Source organism: Cheilinus undulatus, linkage group 24, assembly GCF_018320785.1.
Source record: "Cheilinus undulatus linkage group 24, ASM1832078v1, whole genome shotgun sequence".
Classification (NCBI taxonomy): domain Eukaryota; kingdom Metazoa; phylum Chordata; class Actinopteri; order Labriformes; family Labridae; genus Cheilinus; species Cheilinus undulatus.
Genome location: NC_054888.1, coordinates 1,234,930 through 1,256,490, shown reverse-complemented (window position 1 = coordinate 1,256,490; position 21,561 = coordinate 1,234,930). Strand labels below are relative to the sequence as shown.

The 21,561-nt window shown below is 47.2% G+C and overlaps 1 protein-coding gene across 4 annotated transcripts in view; it reads left to right on the top strand.

The window, feature by feature from the left end:
- LOC121506154 (protein Shroom2-like) overlaps positions 1-17,376 on the top strand; it is a 55,980-nt gene extending 38,604 nt beyond the window's left edge. For all 4 annotated transcript variants that reach the window (XM_041781778.1, XM_041781779.1, XM_041781781.1 and 1 more), the window contains 8 exons: positions 1,310-1,432; positions 1,529-3,782; positions 7,080-7,132; positions 10,152-10,724; positions 11,037-11,534; positions 11,716-11,890; positions 13,160-13,432; positions 13,671-17,376. In XM_041781778.1, coding sequence (XP_041637712.1) covers positions 1,310-1,432; positions 1,529-3,782; positions 7,080-7,132; positions 10,152-10,724; positions 11,037-11,534; positions 11,716-11,890; positions 13,160-13,432; positions 13,671-13,946 — 4,225 coding nt within the window. In that variant the 3' untranslated portion in view covers positions 13,947-17,376. The remainder of the gene's footprint in view (positions 1-1,309; positions 1,433-1,528; positions 3,783-7,079; positions 7,133-10,151; positions 10,725-11,036; positions 11,535-11,715; positions 11,891-13,159; positions 13,433-13,670) is intronic.
- The last annotated feature ends 4,185 nt before the right edge of the window (positions 17,377-21,561 follow it).

The window sequence follows — 21,561 nt, the reverse complement described above, 5'->3', positions numbered from 1 at the left end:
TAGACTGCAGGTGGAGGTGATCTGGGATGCCTCCATTTGGACTAGACTGGTTATGTTGGTGCAACATGTGCTGGCTCACAATAAAAACCATGTAAAAAAACAACAAAAATATGAAGAAAGGAAACTGTCTCTGAAACAGAAGCATAACAGGACATAACGACTCCTTCATAACCCGTCGTCTTGAATTGTCATTTTAATTCAACCAGTCCTCACAGATGTGTTTGCCTAAACATTATCAGTGTGTCCTTCAAAAGTTGTGACAACATGAGGGAGAAAAGCTGTTCAAAAGGCTCCTCTATACTTACTATTGGGCAAAAATGGAGGTAAACAGCCCCCAACATTCCCAGCTTACTGAACATTCCATCCTCTGTCTTTGAAGATGATGTCATCCTTAAAGCCTTTTAATGTTTTTAAAGGATGACATCATCTTCAAAAGAGGACATTCCATCCTTGGAGATGATGTCATCCTTAAAGCCTTTTACTTTTTTTGAAGGATGATGTCATCTCAAAGGACACATTCCATCCTTTGAAGATGATGTCATACTAAAGCCTTTTACGTTTTTTTGAAGGAAGATGTCATCTTCAAAGGATGGAATGTCATTCTTTGAAGATGATATCATCCTTAAAACCTTTTTATGTTTTTTAAAAAAATGACATCATCTTCAAAGGACGACATTCCATCCTTGGAGATGATGTCATCCTTAAAGCCTTTTACTTTTTGAAGATGATGTCATACTTAAAGCCCTTCATTTTTTTTAAGGATGACATTCCATCCTTTCCTTTTATATACAGACCAGTCTTGGCCCCAGTTGTCATCACAGTCTAACCTGTTCCCCACAAGATAGATTTGCTCAACAGTTAATCGAATCTTTCTTTTAAAGCATGTTAATGACAGAGTAAGGGAGAAAAGCTGTTAAAGAGGCATTGCTAGCCTGTTAGCCTGTTGCTAATTGGCCTTTATTCATTGTTATCAGCAGCAGCGTCACTGCACACAGCATGTGGGGATACAGAGAAACGATGTAGGGGCTGTTGTTTGCATAAGAGGCGGGCTCATGTCCTGATATCAGGTCGTCACAGAAGACACATTGTTGATGCAGAGTCTGCACACATGTGGTAAAGTGCAGTCATTTGGTATCTAAATGCCTTAAATTGGTTGTTAATCCCTGATAATGCATGGTTTGATGAACTCCACTGGGATTACTAAAACCTACACAAACCTGTCAGCTCATAAGAGAGGCTGGAAAAGAAGCTGCTTTGTCAGATAATTCCTGTGATTGCTGAAAGTGTTTGTTGCCTCTCTGTCTTTCAGGAAGAATGATCCGGGCTCACGGCCCCAGTCTTGGCACTCGTCCAAGCTGACAGAAGAGGAGTCAGAGCCAGCCAGGAAAGAGGCCTCTCCAGCACCAGTGTGGCAGCCAAAACATGAAGCTGGGTGAGTTTTAGCTCATCTATGAGTTTAATAAGGTGGATGTATGCAGTGCAAACCTTATAAGTTGCTGATTTTCTTCTTTACTTGATGACTCTTCAGGCCAAAAGATTCGACGACTTCAGGGAACCAGGAAAACCAGCAGCTAACCAGCCAGACCAGCTCAGTGAACCTCATGGAGAAACTAGAGCGTCCGTCTCATCCCTTCCCTCCAGGTCGTCTCTCGCCGAATAAATACAACAGCTGTGCAGAGCCGGGAGGAAAGCGGGACGCTGCGTTGAGCTGTTTCTCTAGCGGCTCCAGCCCTCCTTTTCATGAGCAGGGCACATCTGCCAGGAAGGGCACCAGCACTGAAAGCATTTTCTTTAAAGGCTTTCTGAGTGAGGGGCCGCAGCACGCCGAGCGGCCCAGGTACCTTCAGCCCACGCTGGGTAGCGGCGGCTGGGAGGGGCCGAGGGAGGAGCAGCCTGCCTGCAGGGTGTCTATTGCAGGGAAAGCCAGCATCGGCCCAGTGTGGCAGGTCCCAGAGAAGAAGAAGTCCCAGTCTCCTCCTCCGCCACCGCCTCCCCTGCGTAGCGACAGTTTTGCTGCAACGAAGGTGTTCCCGTACTCTGAAGGGCCCAGCAGCCTAACTAAAGCCCATGGCAGGTCTTTTGAAAAACTAACGGAAAACCCCAACCAGAACAGCCTCAGAGCCCAACAGGACAAAACGTCAGAGGCCAGACGGAGCTTCAACCCCCTGCCAACCAAAGACTTTCTCCATCCTAGCACAGCAGCTGATCTCAACCACAACCAGCTTTATCCCAACAAACTCTTCTCTCTGTCCAGCAACGACATCCGACAGTCTACCTACACCAGTCTACCTGCACACCAGAGGCAATACAGTGATGAAAGCCCCCTCTATCTGCAGACCAGGTCAGCTCCACCAACCAAGATCCAGAGTGTAGGAAGCTACTATCGCAGCCTGCAGGATTTGCCCACTAACACCTTCAGTCGGAAACATGCCCGACATTCAACAGCATCAATGGCAAGTTCAGCCACAAACCAAAACCTGGAGAACGGAGGACACGGCAGGAGCTACCTGACGAGCAAGCGTTCAATTCAGGCTGCTGAGCTCCATGCAAGGCGGGAAAAACCCTACTGGCCCAACAGCAACGAACCAGGCTTCCCAAGTTCCTTAAAGACAAGCAGTAAGGCGAAGTACTCTCTACCTCAGGCCCAGATGCCTTATACTGAAAACAAGGAGCGCAACAGTGCCTCCCATGTGGGGAACAGCATTTATTTTGACCACAAAACCTCTGATTTATCTGCTCAGAGTCACAGCCCTGAAGATGCTGCACAGGCAACTGAGGGAAACTTCCCAGTACCTCCAAATAATGACTATAAGGTCAGTTTTCCAAGGCACCAAGACCCGTGGGTGCCTCAGGAGGACCACAGAATATCCCCCCTGAAAACCCCCCTTCTTCACTCTTTGGCCCAGGAGAGTCGGACTCTGGCTGAAAGGCCGCCAGCCCCAGGCGCAGGCGTCATACCCAACCAGGAGACCAGTGACGCCATGGCCGGCGGTAACGGAAAAACAAACCGACGCAGTGACCGGTACGCCACCACCCTGCGCAACGAGATCCAGCAGAAAAGAGCGCAGCTCCAAAAGAGCCGCAGTGCCGCAACCCTGACATGTGACGCCGAGGATGAGGAGACGGAGGAGTGGAGATCCAAAGAGAATTCCACATCTTCAGGTGTCTCCTTCTCCAACACCTACAAAGACCACCTGAAAGAGGCACAAGCCAGAGTCCTCCAGGCTACCTCCTTCCAGAGACGAGACCTGGAGCCTCTTGGACCAGAGGCGCCGGTGGTTAAAGCCTTCAATGGACGCATAAGAGGACGCAAGCGCTTTCCCCTGGCCAAGAGGACGCACTCCTTCTCAGAGCCGGATAAGATAGACAAAGTAGGAGTGGAGGGGGAACCTCAAACAGGGTCTTTAGGAGAGCCGAGGAGGTTCTTTGATTCCAAACCTGCTTTTTCTCGACCCGTGCTGAAGTCTAGTCAGGGCACAAACTCAAACACAGACCTTGAAGAGACGGGCAAACAGGAGGGAGTTCCCTCTGGAGAACCTGAGCCAGTCTTAGACCACGTTCTCCTCAGCCCTGGACAGACACGGGTCCCACTGGATCAGCAGAGGCTCGGGACCTTCGCTGAGTACCAGGCCACGTGGAATAAACAGAAGAAGTCATCGGAGGCCAGGACGCAAGGAAGGTACCACTCAGCGGAGAACATCTTAGACACAGATGCTGAAGAGAAGGCGGTGTGCATCCACGAGAGATCTCGATCCTCTCCGTCTGCAGATTTCTATTCACAGGTGAGAACAACAGCATGCTGTAGAGGTAGAACCCACTCAGACAAGTCTTTATTTACAAACTTAGCATGGACTTAAATGGAGTAGTTAGCTTTGCTTACTGTTAAGGGTTAACTTCCCAGTAGGTTTACTCACATCTCCAGATCATAGAATTCCAACTAAATGGTCCTGCATCAGAGAGAGTCCCTATGATCTAAATAAGCTTCTTTAAAAACACACGACACCATAAAGATCCAGGGATTTATTAAAATAGATGGAAAGTAGAACATTTTAATTCTCTCTAGTGGAACTCAGAAATGCTAAACGTCCAGAAGGTGAAGTAGCATTTCTCGGTAAATGTGCTCGCTAGTTACTGACCAAACTTGGGTTGGTTGCCCAGGTATATTTGCAGCTATTTTGTTCTTCTTCTTCTTTAAATCCATCAGCATCCATGCATGGGAGGCCTCCTCTAAATCAGTGGTTCTCAACCTTTTCAGCCCGGGACCCCCAAAATAAAGGTGGCAGAGACCGGGGTACCTGAAGGTGGTTGAACAGCCATGAACATCCTAGAACAGTCATGAGGAGACAAGGCGTCCATAAAGAGGGACAAAGGGGGAGGTTATCTATCTTTCTCTTCATTTGTGTAGTAAATAGCCTTCTATAAATGAAAACAACTTTTTTTGAAAACATTAAAAATGGGTGAACGTTTGCTTAAATTAGTGAATAATGGCAAAAAATGGTGGAAAATATGTTGAAATTGGGTTTTTAAAGGACAAAAATGGGTTAAAAGTGGCAAGAATTAGATAAAATTGGCCAAAAATAACAATCAGAAATTGATTAAATTGGCAGAAAAAAGTGGTTAAAGTGGATTACAAAGTGGCTGAAATTGCTTTTAAGTGCAAAAAATTTAGGGAAATTAAGTGGACTGGGATGAAAAATTGATATAAACTGGCAAAAATGGGATAACTGTGGTTAAAATGAGCAAAAAGGGGGGTAAAAAGTGGTTAATAGTGGAAATAAAGTGGCAGGAATTGGTTAAGAAGTGACAAAAAATGGCAGAAAAAAATGGTGGAAAGGACTTAAAATTGACACAAATGGGCTTTAAATGGAAAATATGAGTTTAAAATGTCAAAATGGTGTTAAAAATTCATGAAAAAGGGTTAAAATTTGACAAAAATGGTGTAAAGTGGCAACAGTGTAATTTAAAAGATATTCTTAGTTGTTTTTAAGGCATCTGGAGACCCCCTGTCAGTGTCTCACGACCCCCAATGGGGTTCCGACCCCAAGGTTGAGAACCACTGCTCAAAATCAGTGTTTTCCATCTATTTTTTACTTGGAGCCCCCCCACCCCCCCCCACGTACATAAGAAAAGCAAAGCCCCAAACCACCACCACCACCACCACCACCACCACCCCCACCCCCCCCAGGACCTGAAAGAGAAGAAGTGACACAGTGCCATTTACAATCAACATAGATTGACCCAAAATGACCCGCCCCTACCACCCAGAATGACCCAGCCCTACCACCCAGAATGACCCAGCCCTACCACCCAGAATGACCCGCCGATACAACCCAGAATGACCCGCCCTACCACCCAGAATGACCCAGCCCTACCACCCAGAATGACCCAGCCCTACCACCCAGAATGACCCAGCCCTACCACCAAGAATGACCCAGCCCTACCACCCAGAATGACCCACCCCAACCCCCCAGAATGACCCTCCCCTACCACCCAGAATGACCCAGCCCTACCACCCAGAATGACCCAGCCCTACCACCCAGAATGACCCGCCGTACCACCCAGAATGACCCAGCCCTACCACCCAGAATGACCCAGCCCTACCACCCAGAATGACCCGCCACTACCACCACGAATGACCCGCCCTACCACCCAGAATGACCCGCCCCTACCACCCAGAATGACCCAGCCCTACCACCCAGAATGACCCGCCACTACCACCACGAATGACCCGCCCTACCACCCAGAATGACCCTCCCCTACCACCCAGAATGACCCAGCCCTACCACCCAGAATGACCCGCCGATACAACCCAGAATGACCCGCCCTACCACCCAGAATGACCCAGCCCTACCACCCAGAATGACCCAGCCCTACCACCCAGAATGACCCGCCCTACCACCCAGAATGACCCAGCCCTACCACCCAGAATGACCCGCCCTACCACCCAGAATGACCCAGCCCTACCACCCAGAATTATCAGCCCCTACCACTCAGAAAGACCCCCCCTACCACCCAGAATGACCCGCCCCTACCACCCAGAATGACCCGCCCCTACCACCCAGAATGACCCGCCCCTACCATCCAAAATGACCCTCCCCTACCACCCAGAATTATCTGCCCCTACCACCCAGAATGACCCGCCCCTACCACTCAGAATGACCCGCCCCTTCCATCCAGAATGACCCGCCCCTACCACCCAGAATGGTCCAGCCCTACCACCCAGAATGACCCGCCCCTACCACCCAGAATGACCCGCCCCTACCACCCAGAATTATCCACCCCTACCACCCAGAATGACCCTTCCCTACCACCAAGAATTATCTGCCCCTACCACTCAGAATGTCCCGCCCCTACAACGCAGAATGACCCGCCCCTTCCACTCAGAATGTCCCGCCCCTACCATCCAAAATGACCCTCCCCTACCACCCAGAATTATCTGCCCCTACCACCCAGAATGACCCGCCCCTACCACCCAGAATTATCCGCCCCTACCACCCAGAATGACCTGCCCCTACCACCCACAGTGATCCTCCGATATCACCCAGAATGTCCCACCCCTACCACCCAGAATGATCCACCCCTACCACCCAGAGTGATCCGCCCCTACCACCCAAAATGACCCGCCCCTACCACCCAGAATGACCCAGCCCTACCACCCAGAATTATCAGCCCCTACCACTCAGAAAGACCCGCCCCTACCACCCAGAATGACCCGCCCCTACCACCCAGAATGACCCGCCCCTACCACCCAGAATGACCCGCCCCTACCACCCAGGGTTTTGCGTCATTCTGTGGGAAACGCAGCAGAAAAGAGCAGTTTTTTAAATGTTGTTTTTATCTGGAGCTAGTTTCTGTTTATGTGGACGGATAAATCAGAAGAACACCATCAACAGGAAGTCAGCGATCAAACAGCGTTTATTGTTGTCAACACCTGAGGGCCCTGCTGCTCCCTGATTGGTCAATACAGCTCAGACTACAGACTAAGACTTATGCTAAAAATGCCAACCCCTGTAGAGATGAGTCCGTAGATAACAGGGAGCTTCTCTCTGATGTTTTCACTCTTGATTTTGTTTTTGCAGAATAATGCCTCTTCATGGAGAGACCCTCAGAGCCAGCAGAGCGGCCACAGCAGGTGAGTGTAACCTCCAGTGTACATGTAAATGAAACCTAATAAAACAGGGAACACAGCTGGTTTCTGAGCATCCATCACACAGGAACAGTGGCGAGTAGCATGTGAAGGTGGAATCTGTTGGAGTGGTGAGACTCCAGGGCAAAGAGGGAGCCTGTCTCAGTTTCCTTCAGCTAAAAGGATAACCTCATCTTCTGTAACTCTAGCTCCCTCCTCAAACTAACCTGCATCAGTCAGAGATCATGTTTAAGTCAACAGTAAACAACTCCCAGGTTTACAGGGTGGGTCAGAGATCCTTCAGCTGCTGGAGGAACTGAGAGCAGTGTTCTAATATGGCGTTCTTAGCTCAATGATGACCTTAACGCACGTTTTCTTCTTTGTTGGCGGAGCTCAGGGAGCGTTCTCTGAGCTAGCAGTGACCTCTGTCACTAAACCTAACACGATCTGCAGATCCTAATATAATAAACCCTTCAACAGTCATGGCGTTTTTTTGTTCGCCAGGAAACAGGAAGTGTATTCCAGAGCATGAAAACACTCATAGAGCCATGAGTCTTAGCACAATGTTTGAATGAGAAAGGAGGGGATTGATATCAACTTAGTAAAGTTCTGCATGAGTCAGGCCTTCATGGGGTTAATCTGATCCATAAATATGTAAATTTACAGTTCACAGAGAGCTGATAAGAACTTTTAACTTTAACTTTTAGAACCTTTTGATAAGACAGAACTTTTTCTGCATGGGATCAAAACTCACAAGACAAAGCTGTGCTTGCTCTGCCTTTTAAAGGTCACATGTTTGACCCTTAAGGACCAGTTTGTATCGTCTCAGAGGTCCTGAAACATGCCTGCTGTAGAAACACTCCAGTATTTTATTTCTGCATGTCTGTAAACCTCTGAACCAGCTGTTTCTGTGTCTGTGGCTTTAAATGGTAATGAGCTGTCTGACTCCACCCCTTTCTGGACATGGATGTGGCTTAATGACTTCTGTGTGTGATTTATTTACATTACATTCCGATCCACTCTGCTAAGATTCACGGTTCTACGCTGGAAAAACTACTTCCTGTTTCATGGCGAACATCAGTCTGACTGTTTGAATGAATAAGTCATGACTCATGGCCTTTCCTGGAGTAGAGAACAACTTCTTAGTCCACTCAGTACAATTTTGAGAATAACGTCTCCTCAAAGCTGCACAACACATCTCAGAAAAGTTGGGACGGGGCCACGAAATACCGGAAAAGTTCAGTGTTACTGGTGAAAAACAGCTGGAGGAGCGTTTTACAGCTAATAACATTAACTGGCAACAGGTCAGTGACATGACTGGGTATAAAAGGAGCATTTTAGAGAGGCAGGGTGTCTCAGAAGTAAAGATGGGCAGAGGTTCACCAACCTGAGAAACTGAGTCTAAAAACTGAGGAACAATTTCAGAAAAATGTTCCTGAAGACTCTGAATCTCCTCCATCTCCAGTCCATAATATCATCAACAGAGTCTGAGAGGAAGGGCCAAGGCTGGAGGGGCCCTCAGGGGCCCATGGGGGCCCTCAGGGGCCACTGCGTTAAAAACACTTCTGAGAAGTGTTGCTGCCATCAAATTAAAAATGAGCTCATATTTCTGAAGAGGGTCTAGCGTCTCTTCTGTGTTGTTTCTGTTCTGTTGGCTTTTAGAGTGAACCAGTCAGGCTGGTGTCAGTGAGCATGCTCAGATCCAGGCCTGTTTTCCTGCACAGCTGCTGTTTGGTGAGGTCGGGTTGATGCCTCATTTCCTCCTGTTAAACAGGAGCAGTACAACTCTTGGCATTCTTCTGGGAAACGGTTCAAATATAATTTCATAGATGTCATGTTTGAAAGCTCCTGTTCAGAAAAAAAGCTTCTAACTTCTGGGAACGTCAACAAAGACGAGAGAAGCTTGTCTGAAATTACAGGACACGGCTTCACGCGAGGCTGAGAGGCTCTCCAGAGAACAAGTCAAGAGTTTAGAGCAGTGAAACTCAAGCTGTGGCTCTTTAATGTCTGAATTTAAATGTTATTCCCCCAGAAAACCTAAGAGAGAGAAACCTTTCTGCCCTCTTTCACCTGTTTTACCACTTTTCACCCATTTAAGCATTTAAGCTACCTTTTGTCATTAAATACCACTTTTATTACCTTTTTGCCCAATTTTACCACTTTTATCCTTTTTTTGGCTCTATTCGCTACCTTTTGCCATCATTTACCACTATGTTACTACTTTTTCCCCATTTTTGAAACTTTTTTTTGCAACTTTTACCCTTTTTTACCACGTTTATCCATTTTTTGCCCTTATCCACCAGGTTTTCTCCCCGTTTTCACCCACTTCATTTACCTTTTGCCATTAAATACCACTTGTTTCCTAGTTTTTGCCCATTTTAGTCACTTTCTCTCTTTTTTTGCCATGTTTTTGCCACTGTTGGACCATTTTTTGCTACTTGTAACTCATTTTCTCTGACCCATTTCCTCCCCATTTTCACCCATTTTGTTGCTTTTTGACCATTTTTTTTCCACTTCTATCCCATTTTCGCCCATCTAAGCTACCTTTTGTCAGTAAATACTACTTTTTTATTACCTTTTCACCAATTTTACCACTTTTCCTCCCTATTTTCACCCATTTTGTTGCTTTTTGACCATTGCTGCCACCTTTAACTTACTGTTCTTGCTACTTCAGGCTGTTTCTGCCACCTTTAACTTACTGTTCTTGCTACTTCAGGCTGTTTCTGCCACCTTTAACTTACTGTTCTTGCTACTTCAGGCTGTTTCTGCCACCTTTAACTTACTGTTCTTGCTACTTCAGGCTGTTTCTGCCACCTTTAACTTACTGTTCTTGCTACTTCAGGCTGTTTCTGCCACCTTTAACTTACTGTTCTTGCTACTTCAGGCTGTTTCTGCCACTCTTCACCTCTCAGATTGCGGGTCTTGCTCTCTTTGGTTGAGCAGGGTTGAGTGACTCTGGGTTAGACTGTGGAGGGAACGTGTTGTTCAGAGGTTAGACTGATTTTTCTCTCTATTTGACTTTCAGAGGAACGTCAGAGAGCAAGCTCCGGTACCAGCCTGACCACAGCCTGCAGTCTGCCCTGTCAGTCCCCAGGACGGAGGGCCAAGTCCCAGGCCTCTCTGACCACGGGACCAAAGCAGACACTGCCAGTCCCTCCCACACCGCGCTCCCCACAGGCCCTCGCGGCCTCAGTCCCAGCCCAGGCTCCCAGCTCCCATCCCAGCCTCCACAAACTAAGAGCCTCCTGCCGCCGCCCAAGTCCCATTTAGGCCCGGAAACCACATCCTGCTCCCAGGAATTTCTCCCTGGCGCCCCGGCAGACCTGCAGCCTCTGGCCACCCCCGGCTCCGACACCAAGCAGCACGCCGCGTTTGGCGGCCCCGCCCTGGCCAGCTCCCCTGTCCCCGTCAGAGCAGACTCGAGAGGAGAAATCGTGGAGAGCAAGGAGGAGGAGAAGGAGCAGACGCTGTCTTCCATGTCCCAGTCTTCCTCCTGGACGCCGGCAGATGGAGCGCGGTCTCCCTCGCCTCAGTTCGCACCGCTGAGACTCACGGACAAACCGCCGGCCTTGTTCGTGCAGGAGGACTCACAGCTGAGGTAAGCTGCTTAGACCGAGTGCTTCAGGTCTCCTCAGCGCCCCTCGTTATGTAAGCCTTTCTCTTCTGTTTCACCGGGAAGGCTTTGAATAATCGTTGCAGATAAACAAGTTCAGCATGGAGGGAAACAAGTTTAGAGAGGCGAGATGTTTGATGTTTACGCCTCACACAGCTTTGTTAGAATTTACTCTGAATAACTGCTGCTATCCCACCAGCGAGGGAAAAGAAACTCTAGAAAGACCAGAAATATCCAGACAGGAAATAAAAGATGAAGATGAGATTATTATCCGCTCTAATGTTGACATTTTTCCAGGTCAGACGATGACCTGAAGCCTCCAGCTGAGATGGACGTGAACAGTCCGGTCAGGAAAGTCCCCGTTAAGATCATCCACACCGAGAGCAGCTTGGAGCGACAGGGCCGGGCCTACCTCCCTCAGAGCCTGGAGACCTGCAGCGTCCTAGACCTGCTGCCTCACATCCCCACCCTCAGCCTCACAGAGCGCCCCGCCTCGTCTCCGTTCACCGCCCACAGCCAGCGGGCCGTCCAGGACTCGGCTCCGACGGCGGTCCGAGAGCCCCTCGCTGAGACGAGCTCGGAGGAGGACGCCAAGAGAGAGGAGCTGGCCAGGGACATCATGGGTAAAGACAAGTCCCTGGTGGATATCCTGGACCAAAGTGGCAGGATGACCACCATGGACCTGATGGAGGGACTCTTCCCCTCAGAGGAGCAGATCCTGGAGGGGGCCCACCAGCGCAGGAGGGCCTCTGCAGGGTCCAGACTGCCCACCTCATCCCCCAGGAGCATGGACAGGTGAGGAAGGTTTAAGGTTTGTTCTCCAGACCACCCTGCCCTCTAGTGGACAGATGTGTCATAGAATCTCATACTAGTTTTTCATACTAGTAATAACTTGAACTGCTTTTACCACAAAGAAGAAGCGTCAGAACCCTGCTCAGCTGTTTCTTCTTCTTCTTCTGCCCTGTGCATGTGTCAGGAGGGAGGAGGAGGACCTGTCTGTATCAGCCACATCCTCCCTGGTCCCCAGTTCCTCCTACTACAACACGTCTGCTCCCAAAGCCGAGCTCCTCATCAAGATGAAGGACATGCAGGAGCAGCTGGAGGAGCAGGACTCGGAGGACGAGCTGGACGTGGACCTGGCCAGTAAAAAGGTAGAACTCACTCAGCCGAAGGGACTGTAAGGAGACCGTATTCAGATCCATATGGAGGCCCCCACTGAGCTCTTCAGAGTGACCCATTTAGGATCACAGATGTTTGTAAATGGAGAGTGCATGTCTAGACCAGGGGTTCTCAACCTCTCCAGCCAGCAACCCCCAAAATAAAGGTGCCAGAGACCAGGGACCCCCACTGGACCTGCAGGTGGCTGAACACAGCCATGAATATTATAGAGTAGTCATGTGGAGACAAGGCCGTCCATACGGGGGGAGCTTACTGGGACCCAGCCAAACTGGGGACCCATGGAGGTCAACAAAACCATGGTCTATTGAAAAGTTAAGCTGTGATAACCATATTTGATATTTAACCTGGATAACAACATCCCTTATCAAATTTTTAAAAATTGTTTTTATTCTTTTGTGCTGTGGTAAACAGCCTTCTCAAAAAATGTAAATCCCTTTTCCTTAAAACAGAATTAAAATGGGTTAAACATGGCAAAAGGAGGTGAAATGGGATTCTGAAAGTAGCAGAAATGGGTTGAAGTGGCAAAAATGAGATAAAAGTGGCAAAATTTAGATAAAAGTGGCAAAAAATTTGATAAACATGACAAAAAAATAAACAGAAAATGCTGGCGAAATGGGTTAAAGTGGCAAAAATCAGATAAAAGTGGCAAAAAATACGCAAATAAAGTTGGCGAAATGGGTTAAAGTGGCAAAAACAAGATTGAAGTGGCAAAAAAGGAACAAAAAATTTTGGCGAAATGGGTTGAAGTGGCAGAAACTGGCATAAGAAGTGGTAAAAGGGGATACAAGAGTGTCCTAAACGGGATTAAAGTGGCAGAAAATGTGCATAGCAAAGGGTGAAATGTGGTTAAAATGGCTAATAATTGTCGTAAACAGTGGTTGATAGTGGCATTAATGGGTTAACGGAGGCATTAATAGGTGGAAGTGGCATAAATTTGGTGGAAAGGTTTAAAGTGGACAAAAAATGGCTTTAAAGTGGCAAAAATGTGGCAATATCGTCAAAATCTGTGTGTAAAAGTGATGAAAGCAGGGAAAATTTGGCAACTGTGTAATCTTAAAAATATTCCGGAGACCCTCTGAGTGTCTCGTGACCCCCATGTTGAGAACCACTGGTCTAGGGGATGATTTATACACCTGTGGGTCTGACAGGTGTGGCCACATACTTTTGTCCATATAAAAGCTGCCTCCCTCAGGATGACTTCCTGTCTCCTTATGGCATGCTTTTGCTCCGTTGCTTTGCAGCACGAGCTGATCGCCAGCCTGGCGGGGAAGCTGGAGGTGCTGCGGGAGGCGCGGCAGAGCCTGCAGGAGGACGTGGAGGACAACGAGGCTTTGGGCCGCGAGGTGGAGGCCACCGTGCAGCGTCTCTGTCAGCCCAACCAGCTCGACAAGTTCCGCATGTTCGTTGGCGACCTGGACAAGGTGGTGAGCCTGCTGCTGTCGCTGTCGGGGCGGCTCGCCCGGGTGGAGAACGCCCTCAACAGCCTGGAGGACGAGGCCCCGCCGGAGGAGAAGGTACCAGTACCAGGCAGTTCTCAATATTGATGCTAACTGTTAGCATGCTAACTGTTAGCATGCGTTACATATTTACACATAATATACATTTGCATATTAAATAATTCCACAAATAATCAACGTCTAATGATAAATCTGATTGATTACATCAAAAATAAGACACAAAATAAACAATAATAATCATAAACAAAACAAAAGAAGAACTTCGTTTATCACAGTGTTTGTTGTCGTTCCTCAGCGAACCCTGACTGAGAAGCGTAAGCTGCTGATGCGGCAGCACGAAGACGCCAAGGAGCTGAAGGAGAACCTGGACCGGCGTGAGCGTCTGGTGTCCGGCATCATGGAGGAGCACCTGGACCCAGAGAGCCTGGACGACTACCGCCACTTTGTCAAGATGAAGTCGGCCCTCATCATCGAGCAGCGCAAGCTAGAGGACAAGATCAAGCTGGGCGAGGAGCAGCTGAAGTGCCTGGTGGACAGTCTGCCTCTGGACCAGAGACCCACGCTGTCGTAGTCTGAGCGGGCCGCCGGTCCGTGTGCCTCTGGACCAGAGACCCACGCTGTCGTAGTCTGAGCGGGCCGCTGGTCCGATGGTTAGAGGACAGCTGCTACTGAGGGGATGCTACATGTAGCACGCTAATGCTACTGTTACCACTGAAGCTCACAGCTCAGACTTCACATCCATTTGACCATTTTTGGCCAAAATCTGATGTCAAACTCTAAAAGTTAGTCTTTCTACTTCATCTAGCAGACTCAGAGTTTACAGGACCCTCTCTGTTTAGAATAATGACCATCCTGATCAAAGACACGCCTCTTTGACCTCTGAACCCTCTGCTAAAGTTTAAACCAATGATATTATAAAAGCATCTTCATCTACAGGATTCCACCCTGGAATGATCTACAGGATTCCACCCTGGAATGATCTACAGGATTCCACCCTGGAATGATCTGCTGTTTGTCGTTGTTACTGCTCACTGCTGACTCTGGACGGGTTTCTATTGAATTTTCTTTGTTTTTAAACTTTTAGATTATTTATTGTAGTATTTTTGAAGCTTTAATGCTGACTAATTTATTTCCTCTCCTGACGTATTTTGTTCTAAAATGAAGAGTTTGATTCTTAAAGTCTGTTTTAGGATCATTGTTTAAACCTTTGCTGTCTACGAGCATCCTCCCCTCTCAGTGACGTTTCTGCAGATCTACATGGACAGACTGATGGTTTTAGAGTGAGACTGCAGATCTACATGGACAGGCGGATGGTTTTGGAGTGAGACTGCAGATCTACATGGACAGACTGATGGTTTTGGACTTAGACTGCAGATCTACATGGACAGGCGGATGGTTTTGGAGTGAGACTGCAGATCTACATGGACAGGCGGATGGTTTTGGAGTGAGACTGCAGATCTACATGGACAGGCGGATGGTTTTGGACTGAGACTGCAGATCTACATGGACAGGCGGATGGTTTTGGACTGAGACTGCAGATCTACATGGACAGGCGGATGGTTTTGGAGTGAGACTGCAGATCTACATGGACAGGCGGATGGTTTTGGACTGAGACTGCAGATCTACATGGACAGGCGGATGGTTTTGGACTGAGACTGCAGATCTACATGGACAGACTGATGGTTTTGGACTTAGACTGCAGATCTACATGGACAGACTGATGGTTTTGGACTTAGACTGCAGATCTACATGGACAGACTGATGGTTTTAGAGTGAGACTCTGCAGATCTACATGGACAGACTGATGGTTTTGGACTGAGACTGCAGATCTACATGGACAGACAGATGGTTTTGGACTGAGACTGCAGATCTACATGGACAGACTGATGGTTTTGGAGTGAGACTGCAGATCTACATGGACAGACTGATGGTTTTGGAGTGAGACTCTGCAGATCTACATGGACAGACTGATGGTTTTGGACTTAGACTGCAGATCTACATGGACAGGCGGATGGTTTTGGAGTGAGACTGCAGATCTACATGGACAGGCGGATGGTTTTGGAGTGAGACTGCAGATCTACATGGACAGGCGGATGGTTTTGGACTGAGACTGCAGATCTACATGGACAGGCGGATGGTTTTGGACTGAGACTGCAGATCTACATGGACAGGCGGATGGTTTTGGAGTGAGACTGCAGATCTACATGGACAGGCGGATGGTTTTGGACTGAGACTGCAGATCTACATGGACAGGCGGATGGTTTTGGACTGAGACTGCAGATCTACATGGACAGACTGATGGTTTTGGACTTAGACTGCAGATCTACATGGACAGACTGATGGTTTTGGACTTAGACTGCAGATCTACATGGACAGACTGATGGTTTTAGAGTGAGACTCTGCAGATCTACATGGACAGACTGATGGTTTTGGACTGAGACTGCAGATCTACATGGACAGACAGATGGTTTTGGACTGAGACTGCAGATCTACATGGACAGACTGATGGTTTTGGAGTGAGACTGCAGATCTACATGGACAGACTGATGGTTTTGGAGTGAGACTCTGCAGATCTACATGGACAGACTGATGGTTTTAGAGTGAGACTCTGCAGATCTACATGGACAGACTGATGGTTTTGGAGTGAGACTCTGCAGATCTACATGGACAGACTGATGGTTTTGGACTTAGACTGCAGATCTACATGGACAGACTGATGGTTTTGGACTTAGACTGCAGATCTACATGGACAGACTGATGGTTTTAGAGTGAGACTGCAGATCTACATGGACAGACTGATGGTTTTAGAGTGAGACTGCAGATCTACATGGACAGACTGATGGTTTTAGAGTGAGACTCTGCAGATCTACATGGACAGACTGATGGTTTTGGACTGAGACTGCAGATCTACATGAACAGACTGATGGTTTTGGAGTGAGACTCTGCAGATCTACATGGACAGACTGATGGTTTTGGACTGAGACTGCAGATCTACATGGACAGACTGATGGTTTTGGAGTGAGACTCTGCAGATCTACATGGACAGACTGATGGTTTTGGACTGAGACTGCAGATCTACATGGACAGACTGATGGTTTTGGACTGAGACTGCAGATCTACATGGACAGACTGATGGTTTTGGAGTGAGACTCTGCAGATCTACATGGACAGACTGATGGTTTTAGAGTGAGACTCTGCAGATCTACATGGACAGACTGATGGTTTTGGAGTGAGACTCTGCAGATCTACATGGACAGACTGATGGTTTTGGACTTAGACTGCAGATCTACATGGACAGACTGATGGTTTTGGACTTAGACTGCAGATCTACATGGACAGACTGATGGTTTTAGAGTGAGACTGCAGATCTACATGGACAGACTGATGGTTTTAGAGTGAGACTGCAGATCTACATGGACAGACTGATGGTTTTAGAGTGAGACTCTGCAGATCTACATGGACAGACTGATGGTTTTGGACTGAGACTGCAGATCTACATGAACAGACTGATGGTTTTGGAGTGAGACTCTGCAGATCTACATGGACAGACTGATGGTTTTGGACTGAGACTGCAGATCTACATGGACAGACTGATGGTTTTGGAGTGAGACTCTGCAGATCTACATGGACAGACTGATGGTTTTGGACTGAGACTGCAGATCTACATGGACAGACTGATGGTTTTGGAGTGAGACTCTGCAGATCTACATGGACAGACTGATGGTTTTGGACTGAGACTGCAGATCTACATGGACAGACTGATGGTTTTGGACTGAGACTGCAGATCTACATGGACAGACTGATGGTTTTGGAGTGAGACTCTGCAGATCTACATGGACAGACTGATGGTTTTGGAGTGAGACTCTGCAGATCTACATGGACAGACTGATGGTTTTGGACTGAGACTCTGCAGATCTACATGGACAGACTGATGGTTTTGGACTGAGACTGCAGATCTACATGGACAGACTGATGGTTTTGGAGTGAGACTGCAGATCTACATGGACAGACTGATGGAGTGAGACTGCAGATCTACATGGACAGACTGATGGTTTTGGAGTGAGACTCTGCAGATCTACATGGACAGACTGATGGTTTTGGACTGAGACTCTGCAGATCTACATGGACAGACTGATGGTTTTGGACTGAGACTGCAGATCTACATGGACAGACTGATGGTTTTGGACTGAGACTGCAGATCTACATGGACAGACTGATGGTTTTGGACTGAGACTGCAGATCTACATGGACAGACTGATGGTTTTGGAGTGAGACTCTGCAGATCTACATGGACAGACTGATGGTTTTGGAGTGAGACTCTGCAGATCTACATGGACAGACTGATGGTTTTGGAGTGAGACTCTGCAGATCTACATGGACAGACTGATGGTTTTGGACTGAGACTGCAGATCTACATGGACAGACTGATGGTTTTGGAGTGAGACTCTGCAGATCTACATGGACAGACTGATGGTTTTGGAGTGAGACTCTGCAGATCTACATGGACAGACTGATGGTTTTGGAGTGAGACTCTGCAGATCTACATGGACAGACTGATGGTTTTGGAGTGAGACTCTGCAGATCTACATGGACAGACTGATGGTTTTGGAGTGAGACTCTGCAGATCTACATGGACAGGCTGATGGTTTTGGAGTGAGAGTCTTACATTTACACTAGAACATGAGAACCCTGCTGGTCATGTGTGGATGAGCCTGCAGGTTGAACATCAGCTGGTGCTTTTAGCTTGAGCTCCATCCTCAAACCTCAGGATGGTCTGAGCGTCTCCAGGCTGATGGAGCTTTTCTACTGAGGTGTTAGTGTTTGAACTTTCCTCTGAGATCTGGAGCCCTACAGAAACAGTTAAAGACGTGCCTCTGGGTACCGTGTACGGCCCACTCATCATGTATGCAGTGCAAACTTACAACAACTGTCAGAGCAATAAAGGGTTAACTCAGCACTGGTGTGATGCTGTCTTTATTTTCCCTGAGTAGATTTTTGAGGCCAGGGCTGCGTGTATATCCACAGGTTAGTAGGATTTCATCCACACTCCACGCTGTTTCTGTGGATTTAGTAAGGAGGATGACAATGAATGTTCAGGTCTTACAGACGGCTTTAGTTGAATGCTTTTGGGTTTTTTTGCTCTGAATTGTTCAGGAATTTACATGGAAACTTTAGGGAATTAATGTGGAAACTTTTGGGAATTTACACGGAAATTTTAGGGAATTTACATGGAAATTTTAGAGAATTTACATGGAAATTTTAGGGAATTTACATGGAACTTTTAAGGAATTTGATTATTTTGTGGGATTTGCTTGAAATTTTTCAAACAAATTTTTGGGGAACTTTGAGGGGGGAAAGTAAATGTAATTCTTGGGAATTTGATAAGGAGTTTTAAGTGGGTATTTCCTTTTAAATTAGGAGAATTTGCCTTGAATTTTTCAGGAATTTTCATGGAAATTTTAGGGCTTATTTATGGAAGTTTTCAGTGGGATAAAGAAGTGTGATACTTCTGAGTTTCACTGGATGTTTTGGGAGAAATTTTAAACTTTGGGGAGATGTTCGGGGAATACGTTTGGGAATTGGAGAGGAAAAAATAAATGGTATTCTTTGGAATTTGATAAGGAGTTTTAGGCGGGAATTTGTTTTTATATTGGGAGAATTTGCCAAGAAATTTTAGGAACTATACACAGAACTTTTAGGGAATTTTGTTTGAATATTTTGGGGAATTTGCTTGTAAATCTTCATGTATTTTCATGGAAACTTTGGGGATATGTTTGGAGTTTCATTGGAAGTTTCTGGACATTTGGTCCATACCCTCATGCTGAGATGCATTCAGGGCCCCTGGTTCCCATTCTCATCCTTAGATCCACCTGTGACCTTTGACCCACACTCGTCCCTGACTGCTTTGGTTGGGCAAGGTTTAAGAGAAGAGACGAGCAGAAAGGAATCCTCGCCTCATCAGACAGCGGAGGAGTGGGAGGTAAGGAGGGCGTGACAGCTGGACTTCCTTTCTACAGACCAGGAGAGGATTTTAGTTTGAGTCCTTTATTATTCTAACGTCAGCCTGCTGCTTCTCTGTCTCTGCATGGTTTGATTGTTCCTCAGTGGAACCAGGAGAACCTGGAGGTGTCGAAGGTTTTATTGTTCCTCAGTGGAACCAGGAGAACCTGGAGGTGTCGAAGGTTTTATTGTTCCTCAGTGGAACCAGGAGAACCTGGAGGTGTTTAAGGTTTTATTGCTCCTCAGTGGAACCAGGAAAACCTGGAGGTGTCTAAGGTTTTATTGTTCCTCAGTGGAACCAGGAGAACCTGGAGGTGTCTAAGGCTTTATTGTTCCTCAGTGGAGCCAGGAGAACCTGGAGGTGTTTAAGGTTTTATTGTTCCTCAGTGGAACCAGGAGAACCTGGAGGTGTCTAAGGTTTTATTGTTCCTCAGTGGAACCAGGAGAACCTGGAGGTGTTTAAGGTTTTATTGTTCCTCAGTGGAACCAGGAGAACCTGGAGGTGTCTAAGGTTTTATTGTTCCTTAGTGGAACCAGGAGAACCTGGAGGTGTTTAAGGTTTTATTGTTCCTCAGTGGAACCAGGAGAACCTGGAGGTGTTTAAGGTTTTATTGTTCCTCAGTGGAACCAGGAGAACCTGGAGGTGTCTAAGGTTTTATTGTTCCTCAGTGGAACCAGGAGAACCTGGGAGGTGTCTAAGGTTTTATTGTTCCTTAGTGGAACCAGGAGAACCTGGAGGTGTCTAAGGTTTTATTGTTCCTTAGTGGAACCAGGAGAACCTGGAGGTGTCTAAGGTTTTATTGTTCCTCAGTGGAACCAGGAGAACCTGGAGGTGTCTAAGGTTTGATTGTTCCTCATTGAAACCAGGAGAACCTGGAGGTGTTTAAGGTTTGATTGTTCCTCATTGAAACCAGGAGAACCTGGAGGTGTTTAAGGTTTTATTGTTCCTCATTGAAACCAGGAGAACCTGGAGGTGTTTAAGGTTTTATTGTTCCTCAGTGGAACCAGGAGAACCTGGAGGTGTTTAAGGTTTTATTGTTCCTCAGTGGAACCAGGAGAACCTGGAGGTGTTTAAGGTTTTATTGTTCCTCAGTGGAACCAGGAGAACCTGGAGGTGTCTAAGGTTTTATTGTTCCTCAGTGGAACCAGGAGAACCTGGAGGTGTCTAAGGTTTTATTGTTCCTCAGTGGAACCAGGAGAACCTGGAGGTGTCTAAGGTTTGATTGTTCCTCATTGAAACCAGGAGAACCTGGAAGTGTTTAAGGTTTTATTGTTCCTCATTGAAACCAGGAGAACCTGGAGGTGTTTAAGGTTTGATTGTTCCTCATTGAAACCAGGAGAACCTGGAAGTGTTTAAGGTTTTATTGTTCCTCATTGAAACCAGGAGAACCTGGAGGTGTTTAAGGTTTTATTGTTCCTCAGTGGAACCAGGAGAACCTGGAGGTGTTTAAGGTTTTATTGTTCCTCAGTGGAACCAGGAGAACCTGGAGGTGTTTAAGGTTTTATTGTTCCTCAGTGGAACCAGGAGAACCTGGAGGTGTTTAAGGCTTTATTGTTCCTCAGTGGAACCAGGAGAACCTGGAGGTGTCTAAGGTTTTATTGTTCCTCAGTGGAACCAGGAGAACCTGGAGGTGTCTAAGGTTTTATTGTTCCTCAGTGGAACCAGGAGAACCTGGAGGTGTCTAAGGTTTTATTGTTCCTCAGTGGAACCAGGAGAACCTGGAGGTGTCTAAGGTTTTATTGTTCCTCAGTGGAACCAGGAGAACCTGGAGGTGTTTAAGGTTTTATTGTTCCTCAGTGGAACCAGGAGAACCTGGAGGTGTTTAAGGTTTTATTGTTCCTCAGTGGAACCAGGAGAACCTGGAGGTGTCTAAGGTTTGATTGTTCCTCATTGAAACCAGGAGAACCTGGAGGTGTTTAAGGTTTTATTGTTCCTCAGTGGAACCAGGAGAACCTGGAGGTGTTTAAGGTTTTATTGTTCCTCAGTGGAACCAGGAGAACCTGGAGGTGTCTAAGGCTTTATTGTTCCTCAGTGGAACCAGGAGAACCTGGAGGGCTGGAAGCAGGAAGCGTATCCATGTCAACAGTATTACTGTAACAAAAGTCCTTCCTCCTCCATCGGAGCATAAAAACTGTTAATCATTGACAGCAGGACTAGGAGCTGAGCCGGGTTAGTGGAGGAAGTG